This window comes from Schistocerca piceifrons, chromosome 5 (genome assembly GCF_021461385.2).
Source record: "Schistocerca piceifrons isolate TAMUIC-IGC-003096 chromosome 5, iqSchPice1.1, whole genome shotgun sequence".
NCBI classification, from domain to species: Eukaryota; Metazoa; Arthropoda; class Insecta; order Orthoptera; family Acrididae; genus Schistocerca; species Schistocerca piceifrons.
Window position 1 is genome coordinate 161,341,266 of NC_060142.1, and position 20,727 is coordinate 161,361,992.

General features: G+C 42.5%; 1 protein-coding gene across 2 annotated transcripts in view; it reads left to right on the forward strand.

Moving 5' to 3' along the window:
- Window positions 1–1,548: 1,548 nt before the first annotated feature.
- Window positions 1,549–20,727, forward strand: part of LOC124798619 (cytochrome P450 6k1-like) — a 75,169-nt gene continuing 55,990 nt past the window's right edge. Inside the window, exons 1-3 of one of the 2 annotated variants that reach the window (XM_047262095.1) lie at window positions 1,549–1,718; window positions 10,328–10,565; window positions 20,369–20,607. In XM_047262095.1, coding sequence (XP_047118051.1) covers window positions 10,337–10,565; window positions 20,369–20,607 — 468 coding nt within the window. In that variant the 5' untranslated portion in view covers window positions 1,549–1,718; window positions 10,328–10,336. The remainder of the gene's footprint in view (window positions 1,719–10,327; window positions 10,566–20,368; window positions 20,608–20,727) is intronic. The other variant, XM_047262096.1, reaches the window with a different exon arrangement.

Below are 20,727 nucleotides of genomic sequence, written 5' to 3' on the forward strand. Positions count from 1 at the left end.
CGTAATAACGGCCTTGATTCGCCTGGGCATTGAGTCAAACAGGGCTTGGATGGCGTGTGCAGGTACAGCTGCCCATGCAACTTCAACACGATACAACAGTTCATCAAGAGTAGTGGCTGGCGTATTGTGACGAGCCAGTTGCTCGGCCACCATTGACCAGACGTTTTCAATTGGTGAGAGATCTCGAGAATGTGCTGGTCAGGGCAGCAGTCGAACATTTTCTGTATCCAGAAAGGCCCGTATAGGATCTGCAACATGCGGTCGTGCATTATCCTGCTGAAATGTAGGGTTTCGCAGGGATCGAATGAGGGGTAGAGCCACGGGTCGTAACACATCTGAAATGTAACGTCCACTGTTCAAAATGCCGTCAATGCGAACAAGATGTGACCGAGACGTGTAACCAATGGCACCCCATACCATCACGCCGGGTGGTAACACACCAGTATGGCGATGACGAATACACGGTTTCACTGTGCGTTCACCGCGATGTCGCCAAACACGGATGCAACCACCACGATACTGTAATCAGAACCTGGATTCATCCGAAAATATGATGTTTTGCCATTCGTGTATCCAGGTTCGTCGTTGAGACAACCATCGCAGGCGCTCCTGTTTTGTGATGCAGCGTCAGGGGTAACCGCAGCCATGGTCTCCGAGCTGATAGTCCATGCTGCTGCAAACGTCGTCGAACTGTTCGTGCAGATGTTGTTGTCTTGCAAACGTCCCCATCTGTTGACTCAGGGATCGAGACGTGGCTGCACGATTCGTTACAGCCATGCGGATAAGATGCCTGTCATCTCGACTGCTAGTGATACGAGGGCGTTGGTATCGAGCACGGCGTTCCGTATTACCCTGCTGAACCCACCGATTCCTTATTCTGCTAACAGTCATTGGATCTCGACCAACGCGAGCAACAATGTCGCGATATACGATAAACCGCAATCGCGATAGGCTACAATCCGACCTTTATCGGAAACGTGATGGTACGCATTTCTTCTCGTTGCACGAGGCATCACATCAACGTTTCACCAGGCAACGCCGGTCAACTGCTGTTTGTGTACGAGAAATCGGCACCACCGGCACCAACATTGTGGGAATGCTCTGAAAAGCTAATCATTTGCATATCACAGCATCTTTTTCCTGTCGGTTAAATTTCGCGTCTGTAGCACGTCTTCTTCGTGGTGTAGCAATTTTAATGGCCAGTAGAGTATGTACGAACATCGTCGGAACTCGTTAGATAGAATGCCCTGGAGAGTAATCGATATGCGAAAGCTCTTCATGTTCACGCATCAGAATTTAAATGTCACCATTACAAGTAGTGGAAAATGCAGGTGGCTCACTAACGCAACTGCACCAGAATCGCCTGGTACAGTTGCGACTTAGTAATCACACAATCCACGTGCCCCGGTTCAGATAACATTCTTTATACACTATAGATACAGGCGCTCGGCTGCCACAGACCGCTTGTGACCTGTTTTTGCGGAAATTGTGGTCAGTTTCGTATCAGGAAGCTGCCGCAGAGCTTTCAGTCTGTGAGTAGGCTGCGCAGGCGTCGGTTCACCGATCACGTCTGTAAACGTTTCAGCCTCTGATGTGCAAATAAGCGAAGGAGTAGAAGGTTGCATTAGAGCTACGGGGACGTGTGCATCATTGTCCATGCAATTCTCCGCATTTCCTCTACCGATTACCAATCTCTACGAAGCTTCGCACTCGTAACGGTCAGTAGTCACAATAACGTGTATTATGCGTTTGAAGCTATGTCCTACAGTTGCTTGTGTGTTTGTCTGTCCGTGTGCTATGCTTATTGTTTGCTTTAGAGTTTATAATTATCATTATTATTAGTAGTAGATCATAATCATTTAGTTTACATAGTTATTGTAATTGCGGTTACTTTTTATGTCAACCGCCCACCGGGTTTTCTAAGGTGTGTGCGTTGGTAAATAAAATGTTAAAGGCTGTGGTATGTTTGTCAGATTTACAGCCGGATCAGTCTGACACTAGATTAGATTAGCAGATGATGTCATTGACAAAAACAGTACACTGAGGTGACAAATGTCATGGGATGGCGATACGTGCATATACAGATGGCGGTAGTACCGCGAACACAAGATATAAAAGCGCGGTGCATTGACAGAGCTGCCATATTTATCCAGATGATTCGTGTGAAAAGTTTTCCGCACGACGGGTATTAACAGACTTTGATCGCGGAATGGCAGTTGGAGCTAGACACATAGAACATTCCATGTCGGAAATCGTTAAGGAATTCAGTCTTCCGGAACCCACGATGTCACGGGTGTGCCGAGAATACCATATTTCGGTTATTACCCCACGCCATGGAAAACGCAGTTTCTAACAGCCTTCACTTAGCGATCGAGAGCAGCGGCATTTGCGTAAAGTTGTCAGTGCTAACAGACAAGCAACACTGCTTGAAATAATAGCTGAACCAAGGTGGGACGCACGATGAACTATCCGTTAGGACAGTGCGGCGAAATTTGGCGTTAATGAACTGTGGCATCAGGCGAACGACGCGAGTGCCTCTGCTAACAGGACAACATCACCTGCAGCGCCTCTCCTGGACTCGTGACCACATCACATGTTGGCATCCAACAAGTCAGGTGTAAGGTCATCTTAGGGGCCTGTGGACTAGATGGTTACGATGTCCAGTCTATGACCGTTTGTCATTGTGTGTGGCTCTCCTGCACACGTATCATTTGTGTTAAGGGTTCAAATGGCTCTGAGCATTATGGGACTTAACTTCTGAGGTCATCAGTCCCTTAGAACTTAGAACTACTTAAACCTAACTAACCTAAGGACATCACACACACCCCCGAGGCAGGATTCGAACCTGCGACCGTAGTGGTCGCGCGGTTCTAGACTGCAGTGCCTAGAACCGCTCGGCCACCCCGGCCGGCTTTGTGTTAAGAATGTGCCCCATACGAACGCGATGTTACGCTATGTTTCCGTATGTTACCTAGCCTGTTAGGTTATATAAGGGGCGACAACTGCGACAGATTTTGAGTGATCACTGTGGAAGTCGGGCAGCAGTAGAACAATCTCTCGTGGTGTTCCAGGCTGTCGTGGCTGAAGTTTGTCGTCACGTTGAGCAATGTTTGTAATCTGGAGCTTACACATCGTACGAAATTAACAAATGTTACCCTCAAAATATGGAAATTAAAATGTGTTTCCCTCAATGGATCGTTCATTAGTACTCTTCCGCATGCCCTTGCAGATTTTTCCACAAAACTTCATTGTCCTACTATCACTGATTTTTCATGGGGTCTCTCTGCAGTATGAAAGTCTAACATAGGCTTCGAAACTATCTTGAATCCTAGAATTCACCGACAATAGTAGTCTGAAGTGCAGCATAAAAACAGAAGTTGTTGTGTTTTCAGCTGTAGTCGGCGAATACGTGATAAATACTTGTACGACAAACAGAAAGACGTACAAACGGTTGCATGGGTAAAATTTGCATACTTTTATTTACAATATTTACAGACAGGCAAGCTGGAACAGGCAATAACAGTATTGATTTCTGTTGGATTTACAACAATCTTTCTCAGTGAATTCTGTCCTTGGTTCTGACTAATGACTGTAACTAATGACTGTAGTACAGGCGTCGAAAACAGACTTAAATATTTGGTGTGCCTTCTGACGGATCTCTGCGAGCGCCGACTAATAAACAGGCACGTAAGGAGAGTGTGGCCATTATCGGGGACCACTATCTTGATACGTGGCGCCGCCTGTGTGCCTTGAGCCGAGTGACGGAGATTCCGGAGCGAGCGCTGCGCCTACTTGCGGTCAGCCTCGAGTTTCCTCACTCGGATGAATTCAGAGTGGGGCGTTTGCAGCGTCGTGTGCGGTTGGCAGGGACATTGCTAATCCAGCAGACGTTATAATTAGCAGTAAGTTTGCGCTCCTACCTCCCACTGCTCATCTTCCAAGTTAATAGCAAAGGAAGGTCGGCTGCAAAGTCTTGAAGCTCTCAAATTCGTTCAAGATAGCTATGTCAAATGGTTTGTCTGTAAATAACTTTCCTGCTAGCCAGTCACGATTTTCTTTTATTTATATTTTACACGACGTGTTTCGGGAGACGATTCCCATTTTCAAGTCTTTTTTTCCCTTTGTACTGTGCCATTTCTACGTAATGTTTTTGGTTTGTGAGTCTCTGCTTTGTTCTGCTGATTTTACTCTAATACATTAAAATGGCGCAATTCTTTGTTCATTATCCATATTTTCGTATAGTCAGTGGCGAAATTTGTAAGAACTTGTATTACAAATTTCTTATGGTCCGCTTGTGCAGAGTCTTGCACATGCCAAACATGAGTCACATTTTTTTTCACACTATCGAGAGTGGCTAACATACTCAAACAGTTACAAAGTGGTTTCAGATGTGGTCGACACACAGGATCCGACTCGATGGGGCCTGAGGGGGCCCAAGCCACCTCAAAAATTAGTTTGGGAGGAGAACTTATGTAAATTTTGGACGGTAGGACACGAGGTGCTGGCAGAAGTAGAGCTGTTTAAGGACGGGGCGTGAGTTGTGTTTGGGTAGCTCAGTTGGTAGAGCACTTGCCCGCGAAAGGCAAAGTTCCCCGAGTTCGAGTCTCGGTCCGGCACACAGTTTTAATCTGCCAAGAAGTTTCATATCAGCACACACTCAGCTGTAGAGTGAAAATCTCATTCTGAAGTTTGCAATGGATAAATTTGTTACCAAAAAGGCGCGCTTCGAAGTTGATGATACTGCAAGTCAACCTCCAACAATTACTGTGTCGTCAATTGCTTCATCGTCTTCGGGCGAGAACCATTCACAGCCTAAACCTGAACAATCCGGCAAGGGAAGATCATTTCAGAAGTCTTGGTTGACCAGGTTGATCAAATATACATGGCTAAAATATGAAGCGTCTACCGAAAAAGTTTTTTGCAAAACCTGCAAAGAGGTAGATGCTACAAATCTATTACAATATTCTTAAAAAAAAAAAAAAAAAAAAAAAAAAAAAAAAAAAAAAAAAAAAAAAAAAAAAAAAGATTGTTTTATTTCCATAGGGTTTTCTACCTGGAAAAAGAGTTAAGAAAAAATCTGTCTTCATAAAAATATGTTTACGCATGCAGAAGGTGTCTGAAAGTAAATTCTATCACTAACCTAAGCGTGGCCTCCCAATTGAATGAACAGTTAGGTAGTGATATGAAGAAAGGCCGTTTAGCTCTTGAGACAATTTTTAATACCGTGCAATTTCTATGGCGACAAGCACTAGTAATTAGAGGGCATGAAGATGTAAACTCAAATTTTTTTCAGTTGTTGGAACTCCAAAAGAATGACATACCTGAGTTTAAAGATTGGTAAGGGCGTTCGGGGTATAAGTGGACGTCCCTCGATATTTGAAACGAGATCATTGATCTACTAGGAAAGTCTGTATTGAGAAAGGTATTGGCTTCAATGAAGAAGACTGAACATTTTTCTATTATAGTTGACGAAACAAGTGATTCTTCGCTTCACGAACAAGTGTCATTTTGTATTCCTACTGTCGATGATTTCTTAATTATTAATGAAGACTTTATTGGGTTATACGAGACTCCCAACACTGATTCACAAATTCTGTTTAGTATTTTTAAAGACGTTTTTGCTAGTCTTGATTTGTCAATGGATAACTTAAGAGAACAGTGCTATGATGGTGTCTCGAATATGAGATGTAAGTTCAAAGGACAAAAAAAGTCAGTTTTGGATATACAACCAAAAGCACGTTATGTGCACTGCGCTGCTCACAGTTTAGACTTCGCAGTTGTAGACAGTCTCCGCCATCTTACGTCTATGAGGCATATTATGGTTTTAGCCAAGGACTTAATAAACACCGTAAGGGAATCCAACAAAATGATGGGACTTTTCAGAAGCATACGCTGTGGAAACGACCAAGCTGTTCTACGACCCCTATGCCCGACTCAATGGATTATGCGAGCTTTTAGTATCTTGAGAATACTGAAAAACTTTGAAGAACTTCTAGAGTTTTTTGAAACATTTTCTGCAGAGGACAAAACAGAGGCAAATGTGAATGCAGGCTTTCTCAGCGAATTTCATACACGAAGTTTTCACGGGTTGTCAGCAGAGTAGCGTCGTCATCTCGTAACAACGTTTCGATGGAATGTGTCTCCATCGTTTTCAGGCGAAGTGACTTCGGCTGAAGATGATGGAGACGCATTCCATCGAAACGTTGCTACGAGACGACGACACTACTCTGCTGACAACCCGTGAAGACTTCATATATAAAATAGGTTACAAATGTGCAGGTTACCTTGAGTCAATGTTACAGTTCAAGGCTTATTTCTTTTCACATCTTTATTGCCATGCAATGAACCCAATAGAGGACGTCAGTGAAAAAATTCAATGCCCTCATCTAAGTGTTGCTGATCTGGAGATAGTATATGAAGGCTTGATTTGTGCCGGCAGCTGTGGCCGAGCGGTTCGAGGCGCTTCATTCTGGAACCGCGCGACCGCTACGGTCACAGGTTCGAATCCCGCCCCGGGCATGGATGTGTGTGATGTCCTTAGGTTAGTTAGGTTTAAGTAGTGCTAAGTTTTAGGGGACTGATGACCTCAGATGTTAAGACCCATAGTGCTCAGAGCTATCTGAGCTTGGTTTGTTTACTGAGTGGAAGGCGTGGTACTTTCGAACACTTTTGGGAATTGTGTTTAAAAGAAAATCCTTCGCAAGTTGATGAGCCTTTGCTTCCTCGGAATCGAAGTATACCAGAGAAGTATGAAAACAACGAAGCCAGCTCACCGCGCACTTTCAAAACCCCAAAGTATTACTACAAAGCAAAATACATTGAAGTTTGTGAAACGGTGCAATCTTGCATTACTGAGAGGTTTGCTTCAACTGGACTCACACAGGTCATTAAAGTTGAACAACAGTGCTTGCTTTAAGTAAACAGAGGTGAAACAAATTTGGAAAAATCAACCGAGCTTTTAAAAAATGGCCTAGACATTGAGAGACTGCGCTTACACTTGAATATGTTTGACGATATCGCTGATAAAAAGCATACGTGATGTAATAAAGAACATTACACAAGAGCCTGCAGTTGGAGAAATGTTATGTGAAGTAGTGAAGTGCATTAAGCTTCTCCACGTAGTTACAATCACAACAGCAGCAGAACGGTCATTTAGCGCCTTTAGACGTCTGATGCCTTTGACCAACAATGAGACAGAAGCGATTGAACAACTTGGTTGTTCTTCATGCCCACCGAGAGGTTTTGGATGAATTGGATATCCGACCAGTGATCAACGACTTCATATTCAGTAATCCAGTAAAACGGTTGACATTTGCACCTTTCTAAAGATACTCTAGCCTTAATAATGGCATTCAGAGCAATATTAAAAATCTTCATAAAATAGAGAATTAAATGCATACACAATGTTAAATTTTCAGTTTCGAAACATTAGTACTAGTTTAGTACTGTATTACTATATTACTATAGTACTGTATTAGTAATTTTCAAATACATAAATATTTTTAGGTTGTAAGACCCAATTTAAACCCGCTTTTTGCATACTTTTTGACTGAAAGTATTAGGCATACTTTATTAACTGTATTAAAGTATTAACTTTGAGATACTGTTTTTATTTAATGAACACTGAACCTTATTCAAAGTAAGCTTAAATTAGCTAATTCACTTATTAATCAAAGTGCTATTACTGTGCGACAGCAACATTTTATGTTTTATTCTTTTAATGATAGCTTAGGATTTATTTAAATATAATTTCGCTATAATAGTCTGTAAGCATGTTGATTACTGAAAATTAAATTATCTTCTTACGAAAATACCGAGTATGTTTATGTTTTGTTTCTTTTTTCAAAGCCAAAAAATGTGTCAGGCTTGTCGAGTTTCCCAGAGTTTCGAGTTATCGAGAGTCCAGTTTTCGAGGTTGTAATGTTGGTCATGTGACTCTAAAATGCTTGAAAAAACTTTAAAACCCACTACTTTTTCTCTAAAATTAAGAAAATTTCCCGGGGCAAGACCCCCAGTATGGGCCCTCCCAATATCTCTTATAAGTCGGCGCCCCTGAGTCGACAGAGATAATGTTATAGGTCTCCTACAGAGCATGATATGTTTTTGTATAGAGGGTATTTATATTAATAATCTCGATCATATTTTGTTGATATTTATTTTATAACGGTAAGCATCATTGTAAAATAAATATAAACAAAATATGATCGACATTGTTAATACTAGGTACCCTCTATACAAAAGCATATCATGCTCTGTGGAAGACCTATAACATTATCTCTGTCGACTACATCCGAAAACAACTGTGTAACTGTTTGAGTATGTTAGCTACTCTCGATATTGTGAACAAAAAAATGTGACTGATTTTTAACATGCGCGAGACTCTGCACAAACGGACCATAAGAAAACTGCAGTTCACGTTCTTACAAATTTCGCCACTGACTACATATAAATACGGATAATGAACTACAAATTGCGCCCTTTTTATGTATTACAGTAAAATCAACAGGACAAAGCAGAACCTCACAAATCAAAAACATTCCGTAGAAATGGCACAGTACTCTTGAAAATGGGAATCGTTTCCCGAAACGCATCGTGTAAAATATAAATAAAAGAAATCGTGACTGGTTAGCAGAAAAGTTATTTATAAATAAACCCATTGTTTTCACAGTCGCAGGTATACACAGACAATTTATAATGGATCAAATCAGACAGTTTATGACGGTGGAGCCGCGTATGGAGCCCTGTCACGATTCTCGATGAAGCGACAAGAACGAACTCTAAGACGCACTGACAATACACCCAAAGTGCTGCAGACACAGGTGCTGAACAATGAGGTAAACCCTGCTACAACTACAGGTGGGACCGCGAGCATTCATGATAAGCATGTTGACAAGAGCGTCGCAAACAAATGAAGAAATACACTGATATTATTTATAGATGCAAAGTTGGACTGTATTTAGCAATTTATGCACATCTTACAAAACACTAATTAAAGGACATATTCGTCAATTTTTAGTGATTTACAATGGTAATTTTCATAGCAAACTTCCATTCCTCGTAGAATTTTGTATCGATCTGCGTCAAGCTAAGTATGTTCATATCAATGGATTCTAAAACGTTTAAAAGTTCAGGGTTTCCACACGAACACTCCATGATTTTCAAATACAATTAAAAAACTGCATACATAGATACTTGTAACTTGCGGTAACATATAAAACAACGCCTAAAGTTTTGTACAAATAATTAATATGCCACTACACGGGCACCTTTCGTAACCCTGAACATGTCTTTACGATACCCTTTCTCGACCTATGTGTGCTGAAGCATGTCTGCGGAGATGGAGGCTATCACATCCATATTCCTTCTGCGGACATCGCCAACGTCATGCGTAGGCGAGGCACATAACCCCACAGGAAGAAATCCAAATTGGTTATCTCCGGAGACCTCTGTAGGCACTTTGTCAGCCCATCACGTCCTTTTCACCGATGCCAGAACCTGTCCGCCTGTTTATACTCCCGGTGACTAGGAACCAAGCCTTAATCATTTTAACTTGTGGTGGTTACCTTCGAAATTCACGTCGGGAACTTCTTTAGACGGCAACGGACGATTTCTTTACTGCATACAACACCACACATTGGACCACCTCTTAATGTGCAGTGTTTCTGGCGATTATTTATCACCTGATAATAAAAGAAAACGAATCGCTTGGAAAAAATCTACACAAAACTTTTTCAGTTGCTTTACATGATGGCGCAAAGCTGAAGTATCGATGTCTCACATCCAAATTCCATTTGGACCTCATGTAGGTTTCATGTGGACACCTGTTTTATCTGATGTCTCTTGAGTAATTATGCTCAGAACGCAGTTTTAATGCGGCGCAATAATTTTTGGTATCCATACGTAATATTGTGCTTTCCCTGTTTGTCTCAAGTTTACATGCGGTTGCTCTTTAATGAAACTGCTATCTATATAATTAAATTATTCATTGAAATGTGGCCTATGAAGTATTTCACACATGTAATAAACTCAAAGTTACGGTATAAAGTAAACATTTTCTCCTTTACAAAAATGGGTAGTAAGCGTATGTGACTGCCATGTGGAAGACCTTGTTTCGAATTCCAGTACTGTCAACGATGTTGTCCTTCGCGGGGGGACTGGAACGGGATGTACTTATACTCGTAAGTCTGGGAGAACGGCAGATTGTTCACATGCCGTTCCTACCGCAGCCAACGACGCCGTTGGCAGTGAATAGCACTGCAGTCGGTTGGAATCGCGTGGCCCTCTGTGTCTGATCGCAGAGTTAAGTTGGATTCTTTTCTTTTTGTAGCCTTCCAGGATGATCACAGAGAGCGCCCCGCTGGGCTCGTGGTCCACTACACTACTCGCCGCTGTTGTACTGGGTATTATTTCGTTCTCCTCATTTTTCGCTCTACGCTTCCGGTACTGGAAGAACAGAGGAGTGCCATATATACCGCCAAGCTTCCCTTTTGGAAATATGCGTCGCTGCTTCTTAGGAAAGATGTCAATGGGCATGAACATCGCAGAGATATACAAAAGGATGAAAAGTAAGTGTGACATAATGCTGAGCCTATTTTAACCTGTACATAACTTGGTCTCATAGTTTTCCAGATGTTTATCTGCACCTCGTGGCAGGTTTAAGGCCCAAGCAACGCAAGCGGCCGCTCGAGGTGCCAAGTTCAACATTTGTATATGAAGTGTACCATAGCAGCAAACAACTGGCCTGTGTAAAGTATACGATAGTGGAACCAAAAACATTCCGGTGAAAATGTGGCCGCATACGAGCTGTTTGCGAGTTAATTGCTTGTGTGTGATTAGGTATCGTCCCTGACTTCAATCTCTGTATATATAAGGCAATGTCGTGACCGCCTGACTGACTGACTCATCTTCGGCCAGCCCAAACCGCTAAGGATAAGAACTTGAAATTTGGAGAAGGAGTGAATCTTGTGTTGTTGCCGTTGTTTAAGAAGGGATTTTTCGCAGTTCGAACCCTAAGGGGTTGAATTAGGGGATGAAGGTTTTAGAAAAAATTCGCTATTAAGGTAATTTTGAAGCTATAACTTAGAAAACTGGTATTTGCTTTCTCGGTCAAAAACAAAGAAATATGTGTTTCAGCATTTTTGGAAGTTTAACCCTTTTGGGGTGAAATAATGGGCGAAATCTTTTTTTGAAAATATGTCATTATTAAAGAACTACTAAAGTATTTTTAAACGTACATGCATGAACACTGGTATTCCACTAAACGGTTACAAACAAAAGAAATACGTAATGAGGTTTTCACTCTGCAGCGGAAATACTTTCATAAAAGATTTCACCCTCTATTTCATTCCATATGGGGTGAATTTCCAAAACCAGTGACATGCGTATGTTTTATTTCTTTCTAACAGAGAAGCCATATACAAATTTTCGTAGATTTAGTTTCAAAACTATTTGCATAACGAAATATTTCCATAAAAACTTTCATCCCGGTTTTACCACCGTGGGGCTGAATTTCCAAAATCAGTGAAATACACTCCTGGAAATTGAAATAAGAACACCGTGCATTCATTGTCCCAGGAAGGGGAAATATTGACACATTCCTGGAGTCAGATACATCACATGATCACACTGACAGAACCACAGGCACATAGACACAGGCAACAGAGCATGCACAATGTCGGCACTAGTACAGTGTATATCCACCTTTCGCAGCAATGCAGGCTGCTATTCTCCCATGGAGACGATCGTAGAGATGCTGGATGTAGTCCTGTGGAACGGCTTGCCATGCCATTTCCACCTGGCGCCTCAGTTGGACCAGCGTTCGTGCTGGACGTGCAGACCGCGTGAGACGACGCTTCATCCAGTACCAAACATGCTCAATGGGGGACAGATCCGGAGATCTTGCTGGCCAGGGTAGTTGACTTACACCTTCTAGAGCACGTTGGGTGGCACGGGATACATGCGGACGTGCAATGTCCTGTTGGAACAGCAAGTTCCCTTGCCGGTCTAGGAATGGTAGAACGATGGGTTCGATGACGGTTTGGATGTACCGTGCACTATTCAGTGTCCCCTCGACGATCACCAGTGGTGTACGGCCAGTGTAGGAGATCGCTCCCCACACCATGATGCCGGGTGTTGGCCCTGTGTGCCTCGGTCGTATGCAGTCCTGATTGTGGCGCTCACCTGCACGGCGCCAAACACGCATACGACCATCATTGGCACCAAGGCAGAAGCGACTCTCATCGCTGAAGACGACACGTCTCCATTCGTACCTCCATTCACGCCTGTCGCGACACCACTGGAGGCGGGCTGCACGATGTTGGGGCGTGAGCGGAAGACGGCCTAACGGTGTGCGGGACCGTAGCCCAGCTTCATGGAGACGGTTGCGAATGGTCCTCGCCGATACCCCAGGAGCAACAGTGTCCCTAATTTGCTGGGAAGTGGCGGTGCGGTCCCCTACGGCACTGCGTAGGATCCTACGGTCTTGGCGTGCATCCGTGCGTCGCTGCGGTCCGGTCCCAGGTCGACGGGCACGTGCACCTTCCGCCGACCACTGGCGACAACATCGACGTACTGTGGAGACCTCACGACCCACGTGTTGAGCAATTCGGCGGTACGTCCACCCGGCCTCCCGCATGCCCACTATACGCCCTCGCTCAAAGTCCGTCAACTGCACATACGGTTCACGTCCACGCTGTCGCGGCATGCTACCAGTGTTAAAGACTGCGATGGAGCTCCGTATGCCACGGCAAACTGGCTGACACTGACGGCGGCGGTGCACAAATGCTGCGCAGCTAGCGCCATTCGACGGCCAACACCGCGGTTCCTGGTGTGTCCGCTGTGCCGGGCGTGTGATCATTGCTTGTACAGCCCTCTCGCAGTGTCCGGAGCAAGTATGGTGGGTCTGACACACCGGTGTCAATGTGTTCTTTTTTCCATTTCCAGGAGTGTAAGTGTTTTCTTATTTCTAACGGAGGAGGCGTATTTGCGGACAAGAGCTCTACCATCTTTATTTTTTCATCTTGTTCGGTTTTCTTCTTTGCGTTTTGTCTGGGCTAACGTCACAAGACATCCGTTCAAGTTGATCGTGGATTCCTTTTACTCAGTTTTTTATTACAGAGGGCGAGCAGCCCTCTGATCGAACTCGCTGAGCTACCGTGCCGGCTAAATGATGATGAAGGACACACAACACCCAGTCCCCTGCCGGGAATCGAACCCGGGCCCCCTGCGTGGTAGGCGACCATCTGAGTTACCCAAGCACGACTCACCCCGTCCTCACAGCTTCACTTCTGCCAGTCTCCTACCTTCCATACTTTACAGAAGCCCTCCTGCGAACCTTGCAGAACTAGCACTCCTGAAAGAAAGGATATTGCGGAGACATGGCTTAGCCACAGCCTGGGGGATGCTTCCAGAATGAGATTTTCACTGTGCAGCGAAGTGTGCGCTGATAAGAAACTTCCTGGTAGATTAAAACTGTGTGCAGGACCGAGACTCGAACTCGGGACCTTTGCCTTTCGCGGGCAAGTGCTCTACCATCTGAGCTACCCAATCACGACTTACGCCCCGTCCTCACGGCTTCACTTCTGACAGTACCTTGTCTCCTACCTTCCAAACTTTACAGAAGCTCTCCTACGAAACATGCAGAACTAGCACTCCTGAGAGAAAGGATATTGCGGAGACATGGCTTAGCCACAGCCTGGGGGATGTTTCCAGAACGAGATTTCCACTCTGCAGCGGAGTGTGCGCTGATAAGAAAGGTTCGCAGGAGAGTTTCTGTAAAGTTTGGAAGGTAGGTGACGAGGTACTGGCAGAAGTGAAGCTGTGAGGATGGGGCGTGAGTCGTGCTTGGGTAGTTCAGCTGGATAGCCGGCTCGGTAGCTCAGCGTGTTCGGTCAGAGAGCTGGTTGGCCTCAGTAATAAAAAAAAACTTAGTGGAAGGATCAACAAACGAACTTGAACGGATGTCAGGTGACGTCCGCAACGATCGAACTAAAAAAAAAAAAAAAAAAAAAAAAAAGAAAGAAAGAAAGATGGTAGAGCACTTGCCCGCGAAAGGCAAAGATTCCGAGTTTGAGACTCGGTCTGGCACACAGTTTTAATCTGCCAGGAAGTTTCATAAAAGAAATACATGTTTTCGTGTTTTTCGAAACTCAATCCCTAAGGGAGTGAAGTAGGGGATGAGACTTTTTACGAAAATATTTTATTATGAAAGCATTTTAAGTGTATGATAATTTAAATATGGCTTCTCCGTTAGAAATAAGAAAATACTTATTTTTCTGTTTTTGGAAATTCAACCCTAAGGTGGTAAAACGGGGATGAAATTTTTTATGGAAATATTTCATTGTGCAATTAGTTTTGAAGCTAAATATACGAAAATTTTTATATGGCTTCTTTGTTAGAAAGAAATAAAACATACTCAAGTCACTGGTTTTGGAAATTCCACCCCTAAGGGATGAAATAGATGGTGAAATATTTTATGAAAATATTTCATTGCGAAAACGTTTTTGAAGCTAAATCTCTGAAAACTGCTCTTGGTTTCTCGGTTAAAGATGAAAAAAATACGTGTTTCACTGTTTTTGGAAATTCAGCCACTAAGGGAGTGCAATAGAGAATGAAAGTTTTAAGTAAATATTTCGTTACATTAAGAAAAATTTAAACCTAAATTTATTGAAATCATTATTTAACTTCTCGGTTAGTTACAAAGAAATATTCGTTACGGGATGAAATTTGCTATGGAAATATCTCCGCAAGAACATAAAACGCATGTTTAACAAAACCTTTGAACTCCAGCTACCAGAATCGCTTTTTGGTCAGAAGTACATTCGGAAAAGATCGCGCTTATATGGCCTTAATTAACGTGAAAAGCGTAAAAGGTGTTGCACTTTGCGAACGAAAAAAATTTCGATGAAATGAAAACAAAATAATCTCTGCATGCCACACAGTTTACGTGAGCGAAGCAGCGGGTGCTAAGCTAGTATCAAATATTGTCCTAGTTAGTATGAACGTGCTTGACACGTAAACTTTTCGATTATGTCCCGTCCAATTCGGCTTAAGTTTCACCAAGCGATGAAGACTTGATCTTGGAGGCCACTCCTTGTGATTTAAGTTCTCCAGAGAGCTCATCATCTTACATTAGAAAAAACAATTTTACTGGCATATTTCCCATTATTTTTGCTAGCACATGATTCTCTTTACTGTAACTATATAATTAGTCAGTCATGAAATTAGTTATTCAAAATTCAGTACTATCTTAGGTCTATGCTTTCTCAAGGACGATTGTGTGGTGTGCAAATTTAGTCACTGAAAGTGATATCTTGAAATCAATATATTCAGATTCTATGTTGAAAGATTTTGCAAAGTTAAAACGTAGAAAAATGCTGATTTGTCTTTGTCCACGGGAAATTGTAGAAATTATGCATGACTTTATTAATAGAATATTTCTCATTTGTATCAGTCACAGACTGGTATTTTCATTTTCAGTTGCGTACATAGTAACTTTGATCACGTTTACCAACATTCAGTTGCTTTCACGGCAATTTTTCTTAGTTTAACTACTTCCTGGTGAATTTTCTGCACATATAACACACAACTTACAAAGTCTTTTGTTTAACACCTCAGTATAAAATTAAAATATATTTTTGCATTTCTGTTTCATTTTTCCCAATGGAAAGTAAAATAATTCTTAAGTTATAGAATTAAAAGTTTTCATTGTTAAACTATCACAAATTTTATATTTCCATTCTTTCCACTAAGATTACTATATGGATTATTTATTGAAGATATTACCATACAATAGGTCTAGTTTTCTCTGCTTTCGCTAAAAGTATTTAAAGATGTCAGAAATCATTTTAAATACAAATGAATTTTTTCCCGTCTAACATTTAGAGCTCGAATGAGATGAAGAAATTTATTTCCATTACAGAGGAATATCTATGTAGTACTAATTTTAAAAGAACAAGTAACTCATTTCCACGAGAACTAGATTTACATTCATTTTTAAATGTCTAACGAGAACTCAAGGAAAGGTAGCTTGTGCCTGGGATGGGAGGGGGGCAAAGAGGGGCTCCAAATGATATGTTGCTTCTGTGGAATAATGCTCTTACATTGGCCCTACCTTGAAGACACATAATATGGTATGCATTGCTGGACTATCTACAGACCTCTAAATATGCTCATAGATCTAATGATACCTGCTATGATTTGTATACTGATAAGTTCACTATTAAATTACACTTTGGGTAGGAAATCTACAGATAGTGAAATACTCAGTACAATAAATATAAACGAGTATGTTTTTCATTTCAAGATTGGTAACACACAAAGCCGAAAGAATCGTTTCGTACTATCCATATGTTAATTATAATTTCCTATCTGCTCGCGCTATTTTCTACGAACAATGCCAGACATAATGGTCTGCAGTTACCACAAGATTTTCTCTACTGTACTAATACGACATTGTAAGCTTTGAACGTTGACACTTGCACTGCCATTAACGTACCCGTTCTAGATTGCGTATGAAGAACTTCACTCAGTTCGCTTCTGACGACGGACGAATTGATGAGGAAGACATTTGTAAATTTTTTGTCCATGAATACTACGTTTTACAACTTCATTGAATGTAAAGGAAATGCTTAATGAATAAAATACTTCCATTAACATGGCGGGTACTTTTTTGGCCAAGGAATCAGGTGGGCATCAACAGGAAATCAACCATGCCCCTGAAATAAAATTTGGGATTCTGAGCACAAAAAACAGGGGATAAGATGAACACCAAGAGAATTAAACAAGGACAATGGAATGTACTCAAATTATACCATTACATTAGAAAATAAGACACTAAAAATAGTTGACGAGTTTAGCTATTTGGCAGAAAAATAATTAATGAAGTCCTAATTAGAGAGGATATAAAGTGCAAATTGTGCAACATCCATAAAACTATGCCTGAAAAGGTGTATTTGTTACCATTGAATATAAATTTAATTTATAAGAAGATGGTTTTGTAGGTATTTTTCGAGAGTTATAGGGTGTAGCCTCATAATCGGATGATAATCAGTTTAGGCAAGAAGAGAATAAAAGCTCTTGAAACCTAGTGTTACAGAAGAAGGCTCGAAATTAGATTAAGTAGATGAGATAACTAGTGAGAAAGTACTGAGTTGAGTTGAGGAGAAGATAACGTTACAGCATAACTTGACTAAAATAAGAAGTCTGGTGATAGGCAGCAAGGAGTCATCAGTATCCAGAATGAGATTTTTCACTCTGCAGCGGAGTGTGCGCTGATATGAAACTTCCTGGCAGATTAAAACTATGTGCTGGACCGAGACTCGAACTCGGGACCTTTGCCTTTCGCGGGCAAGTGCTCTACCATCTGAGATACCCAAGCATGACTCACGCCCCGTTCTCACAGATTTACTTCCGCCAGTACGTTAATGAACTGTGGAAATGGGGGAAGTGGGCAAGAGTAGTGGGAGACGAAGGCTTGACTGTTGATAGAAATGCGTGTAAGTTTCAGTAGTTATGCAGAGAAAGACCCTTTACGGGACAGAGTTTTTGTATCCCGCCTGGAAGGCGGGGCGTGGGTCTGCTTCTGAAAACTGGAAGGTTAGCCGAATGACGAAAGCGAGTAGGAACAGGAGAGGTAAAACACTTCGGTACTGCGAACAAAATTATAGATGTTTACTATAGGCAAAAAAAAGTTAATAAATGGTTACATAACTTTGTACGTTGGTGCGAAACCGTATTCCCGTCGTAAGTAGTACAAATTCTCAACAGCAAGCCAACACCCTCTGAAGTTGAAGCAATGTGTCCCGGCCATCTGCTCGTGATCAAATGGGCTGAATCTGCCGCGGCGCTCGTAGAGCTCAACAGCACCTGCTACAGGGCGCTGTTGTCGGTGTCGGTCCTTAGTGCCAACCTATGAAATTGCACCTACGCCGTGGCATCGTAGCTATCGATAACACAAGAGTAGTGTGAAGAGCAGAATCAAACCAGCTTTCGGGCTGAATACAACAACAACAACATGATTCCGGGACCTATTTGAGTTTGATCGAGGACAGACTGTGATGGCCCATAGGCTCGGCACGAGCATTTCGGAACAGCACGACATGTCGGGTGTACGAGGAATTCTGTGGTGCCTTCAACACGTGACGAAACCAAAGTGAAACCACTTCCAGACGTCGTGGGGTTGGGCGGCCACCCCTCATTACAGATGTCGGACATTGCAGGCTAGGCAGATTAATAGAACAGGACAACCTTTAATGCTGGGGAGAGTACAAGTGTATCTGAACACACAGTGCACCGAACACTCCTAACGATGGGGCCCCACAGCCAACGATCCATGCATGTACCTTTGTTAACACCATGACATCGGCAACTACGACTGAAATGGGCACATAACCACCGGTACTGGATGTTGGCGCATTGTCAGACCGTTGCATGGTCTGATGAATCCCGATACCTTCTTTTACACACCGATGGGAGCTCGTGAATCCGTCGTCTTACAGGAGAACAGCTCCGAACCACCTGTACTGTGGGACGAAGACAATCTGGCAGCGGCCATATTATGCTATGGGGAACATTCACATGGGCGTCCACGGTTCCAGCGGAGCTCGGTGCAAGGCACCATAACGGTCAACGAGTATCGTACACTGGTTGTAGACCATGTACACCCCTTCATGACCCTCATGTTTCCCGAGGGCAGTTGCATTTTTCACCATGATCAAGCGCAATGTCACAAGGCCAGGAATGTGATGGAACACAGTGGCCAATTTCAACTCCAACCTCCGCCAGTCGCCAGATCTGAACACGATCGAACACATCTGGAATATGACTGAACGTGGCGTCAGAGTTCATCGCCCCCTCCCCAGAATTTATGTGAATTAAGCGATTTGTGTGTGCAGACGTTGTGCAGCTCCCTCCACGACCTACTAAGGCCTGATTGCTCCCATGTCGCGACGCGTCGCAGCTGTTATCCGTGTCAAAAGTCTACATATCGAGTGTAAGATAGGTGGTCATAATGTCTGACTGACATATTCGCTCACTCATTGACTCATCACGGGCCATTCCAAACCGCTAAGGATAAAAACTTGAAATTTGGAGAGGGTGTTGATGTTATACTGTACGTGTCGTTTAAGAAGGAAGCGGATGAAATGCTTTTTTTCAAATGTGTCGCTATTAAGGGAATTTTCAAGCCAGATCCCTGAAAATTTGTATATGGTTCAAATGGTTCAAATGGCTCTGAGCACTATGGGACTTAACATCTGAGGTCATCAGTACCCTAGAACTTAGAACTACTTAAACCTAACTAACCTAAGGACATCATACACATCCATGCGCGAGGCAGTATTCGAACCTGCGACCGTAGCGGTCGCTCGGTTCCAGACTGAAGCGCCTAGGACTGCTCTGCCACTCCGGCCGGCTTGTATTTGGTGTCTCGGTCAGAAATAAATACATGTTTTGGCATTTATGGAAATTTAACCCTTAATTGGGTGAAATAGTGGGTGAAAGTTTTTTTGAAAACAGTTCGTTATTAAAGAACTATTAAACTATTTTGAAGCTACATCTGTGAAAAGCGGTATTTGGCTTTTAGGTTACATATGAAGAACTACGTGTTTCAGTGTTTTTGGAAATTCAGTCCCTAAGGGGATGAAAACGAAAATGAAAATTATAATGAAATAGTTAATTATGAACGCATTTCCAAAACTAAATCTATGAAAATTTGCATTTGGCTTCTCGCTTTGAAACAAAAAACTACATGTGGCCCTGTTTTTAGAAATTCAGCCCGTAAGGGGGTGGAATGGAGTACGAAAATTATCAAGAAAATATTTAGTTTCATTGAAAATTTTTAAAGCTAAATCTATGAAGATTGGTATTTCACTTCTCGGTTGGATATAAAGAAATATGTGGAAGGGTGTGGAAGTTTCCATGGAAATATCTCCAAACGACCGTAAAGGCGTGATTAAAAAAAACCTTGGATTGTAGCTATCAGAATCGCAGTTTGATCAAGTGCATTCGGAGAAGACCATGTGCCTATGGCCTTAACTAGCTTGAAAAGTTTAGAAGGTGTTGCAATTTGTGAACAACGTAAGAATTCGATGAAAAAAATATCTGAGCAGACCATACAGCTTACGAGAGCGAAGCAGTGGACGACAAGCCAGTTTACCACTATACTCAACAGTTTCAACGTAGGAAATGCAAAAATACTCCACGAATTCATACTTTTGTAAGGAGACTGTTCCCAGTTATTATCAGTTGTATGGCTTCATCTTCAAGCTTAAGACAGTACTTTTTTCCCAGTGAGTGACAGACGAAATGAGTTGCTTTCTGCTAGGTGTCTGCTATTTGCTGCAATCCTGAGGTTAGTTATTCTGCGTAGGTCATAGATTCGTGGGAATCTATGCTCTGCTCCGACCCGTTCTGGTCATTATCGACCCCATCCTGGTGCACTGCGTGCTGGTGAAGGATTTCCACATGTTTTACGACCGGGGCATGAACCTGGACGAAACAATGCCACTCAACAGGCAACTGTTCTGTCTCGCTGGCAACAACTGGAAGAGGCTGCGACTCAAGCTGGAACCAGCATTCGCTCCTAGTAAGCTCAAGATGATGTTTCCTGTAAGTACACACTATGTATATATCATGCACATTGTATATGTGGTTCTTTGAAGTATGTCCGTAGACATAAGTGTTTCAAACGATTCAACCTTTTTCACAAGACTATGTCGTCTACATGAA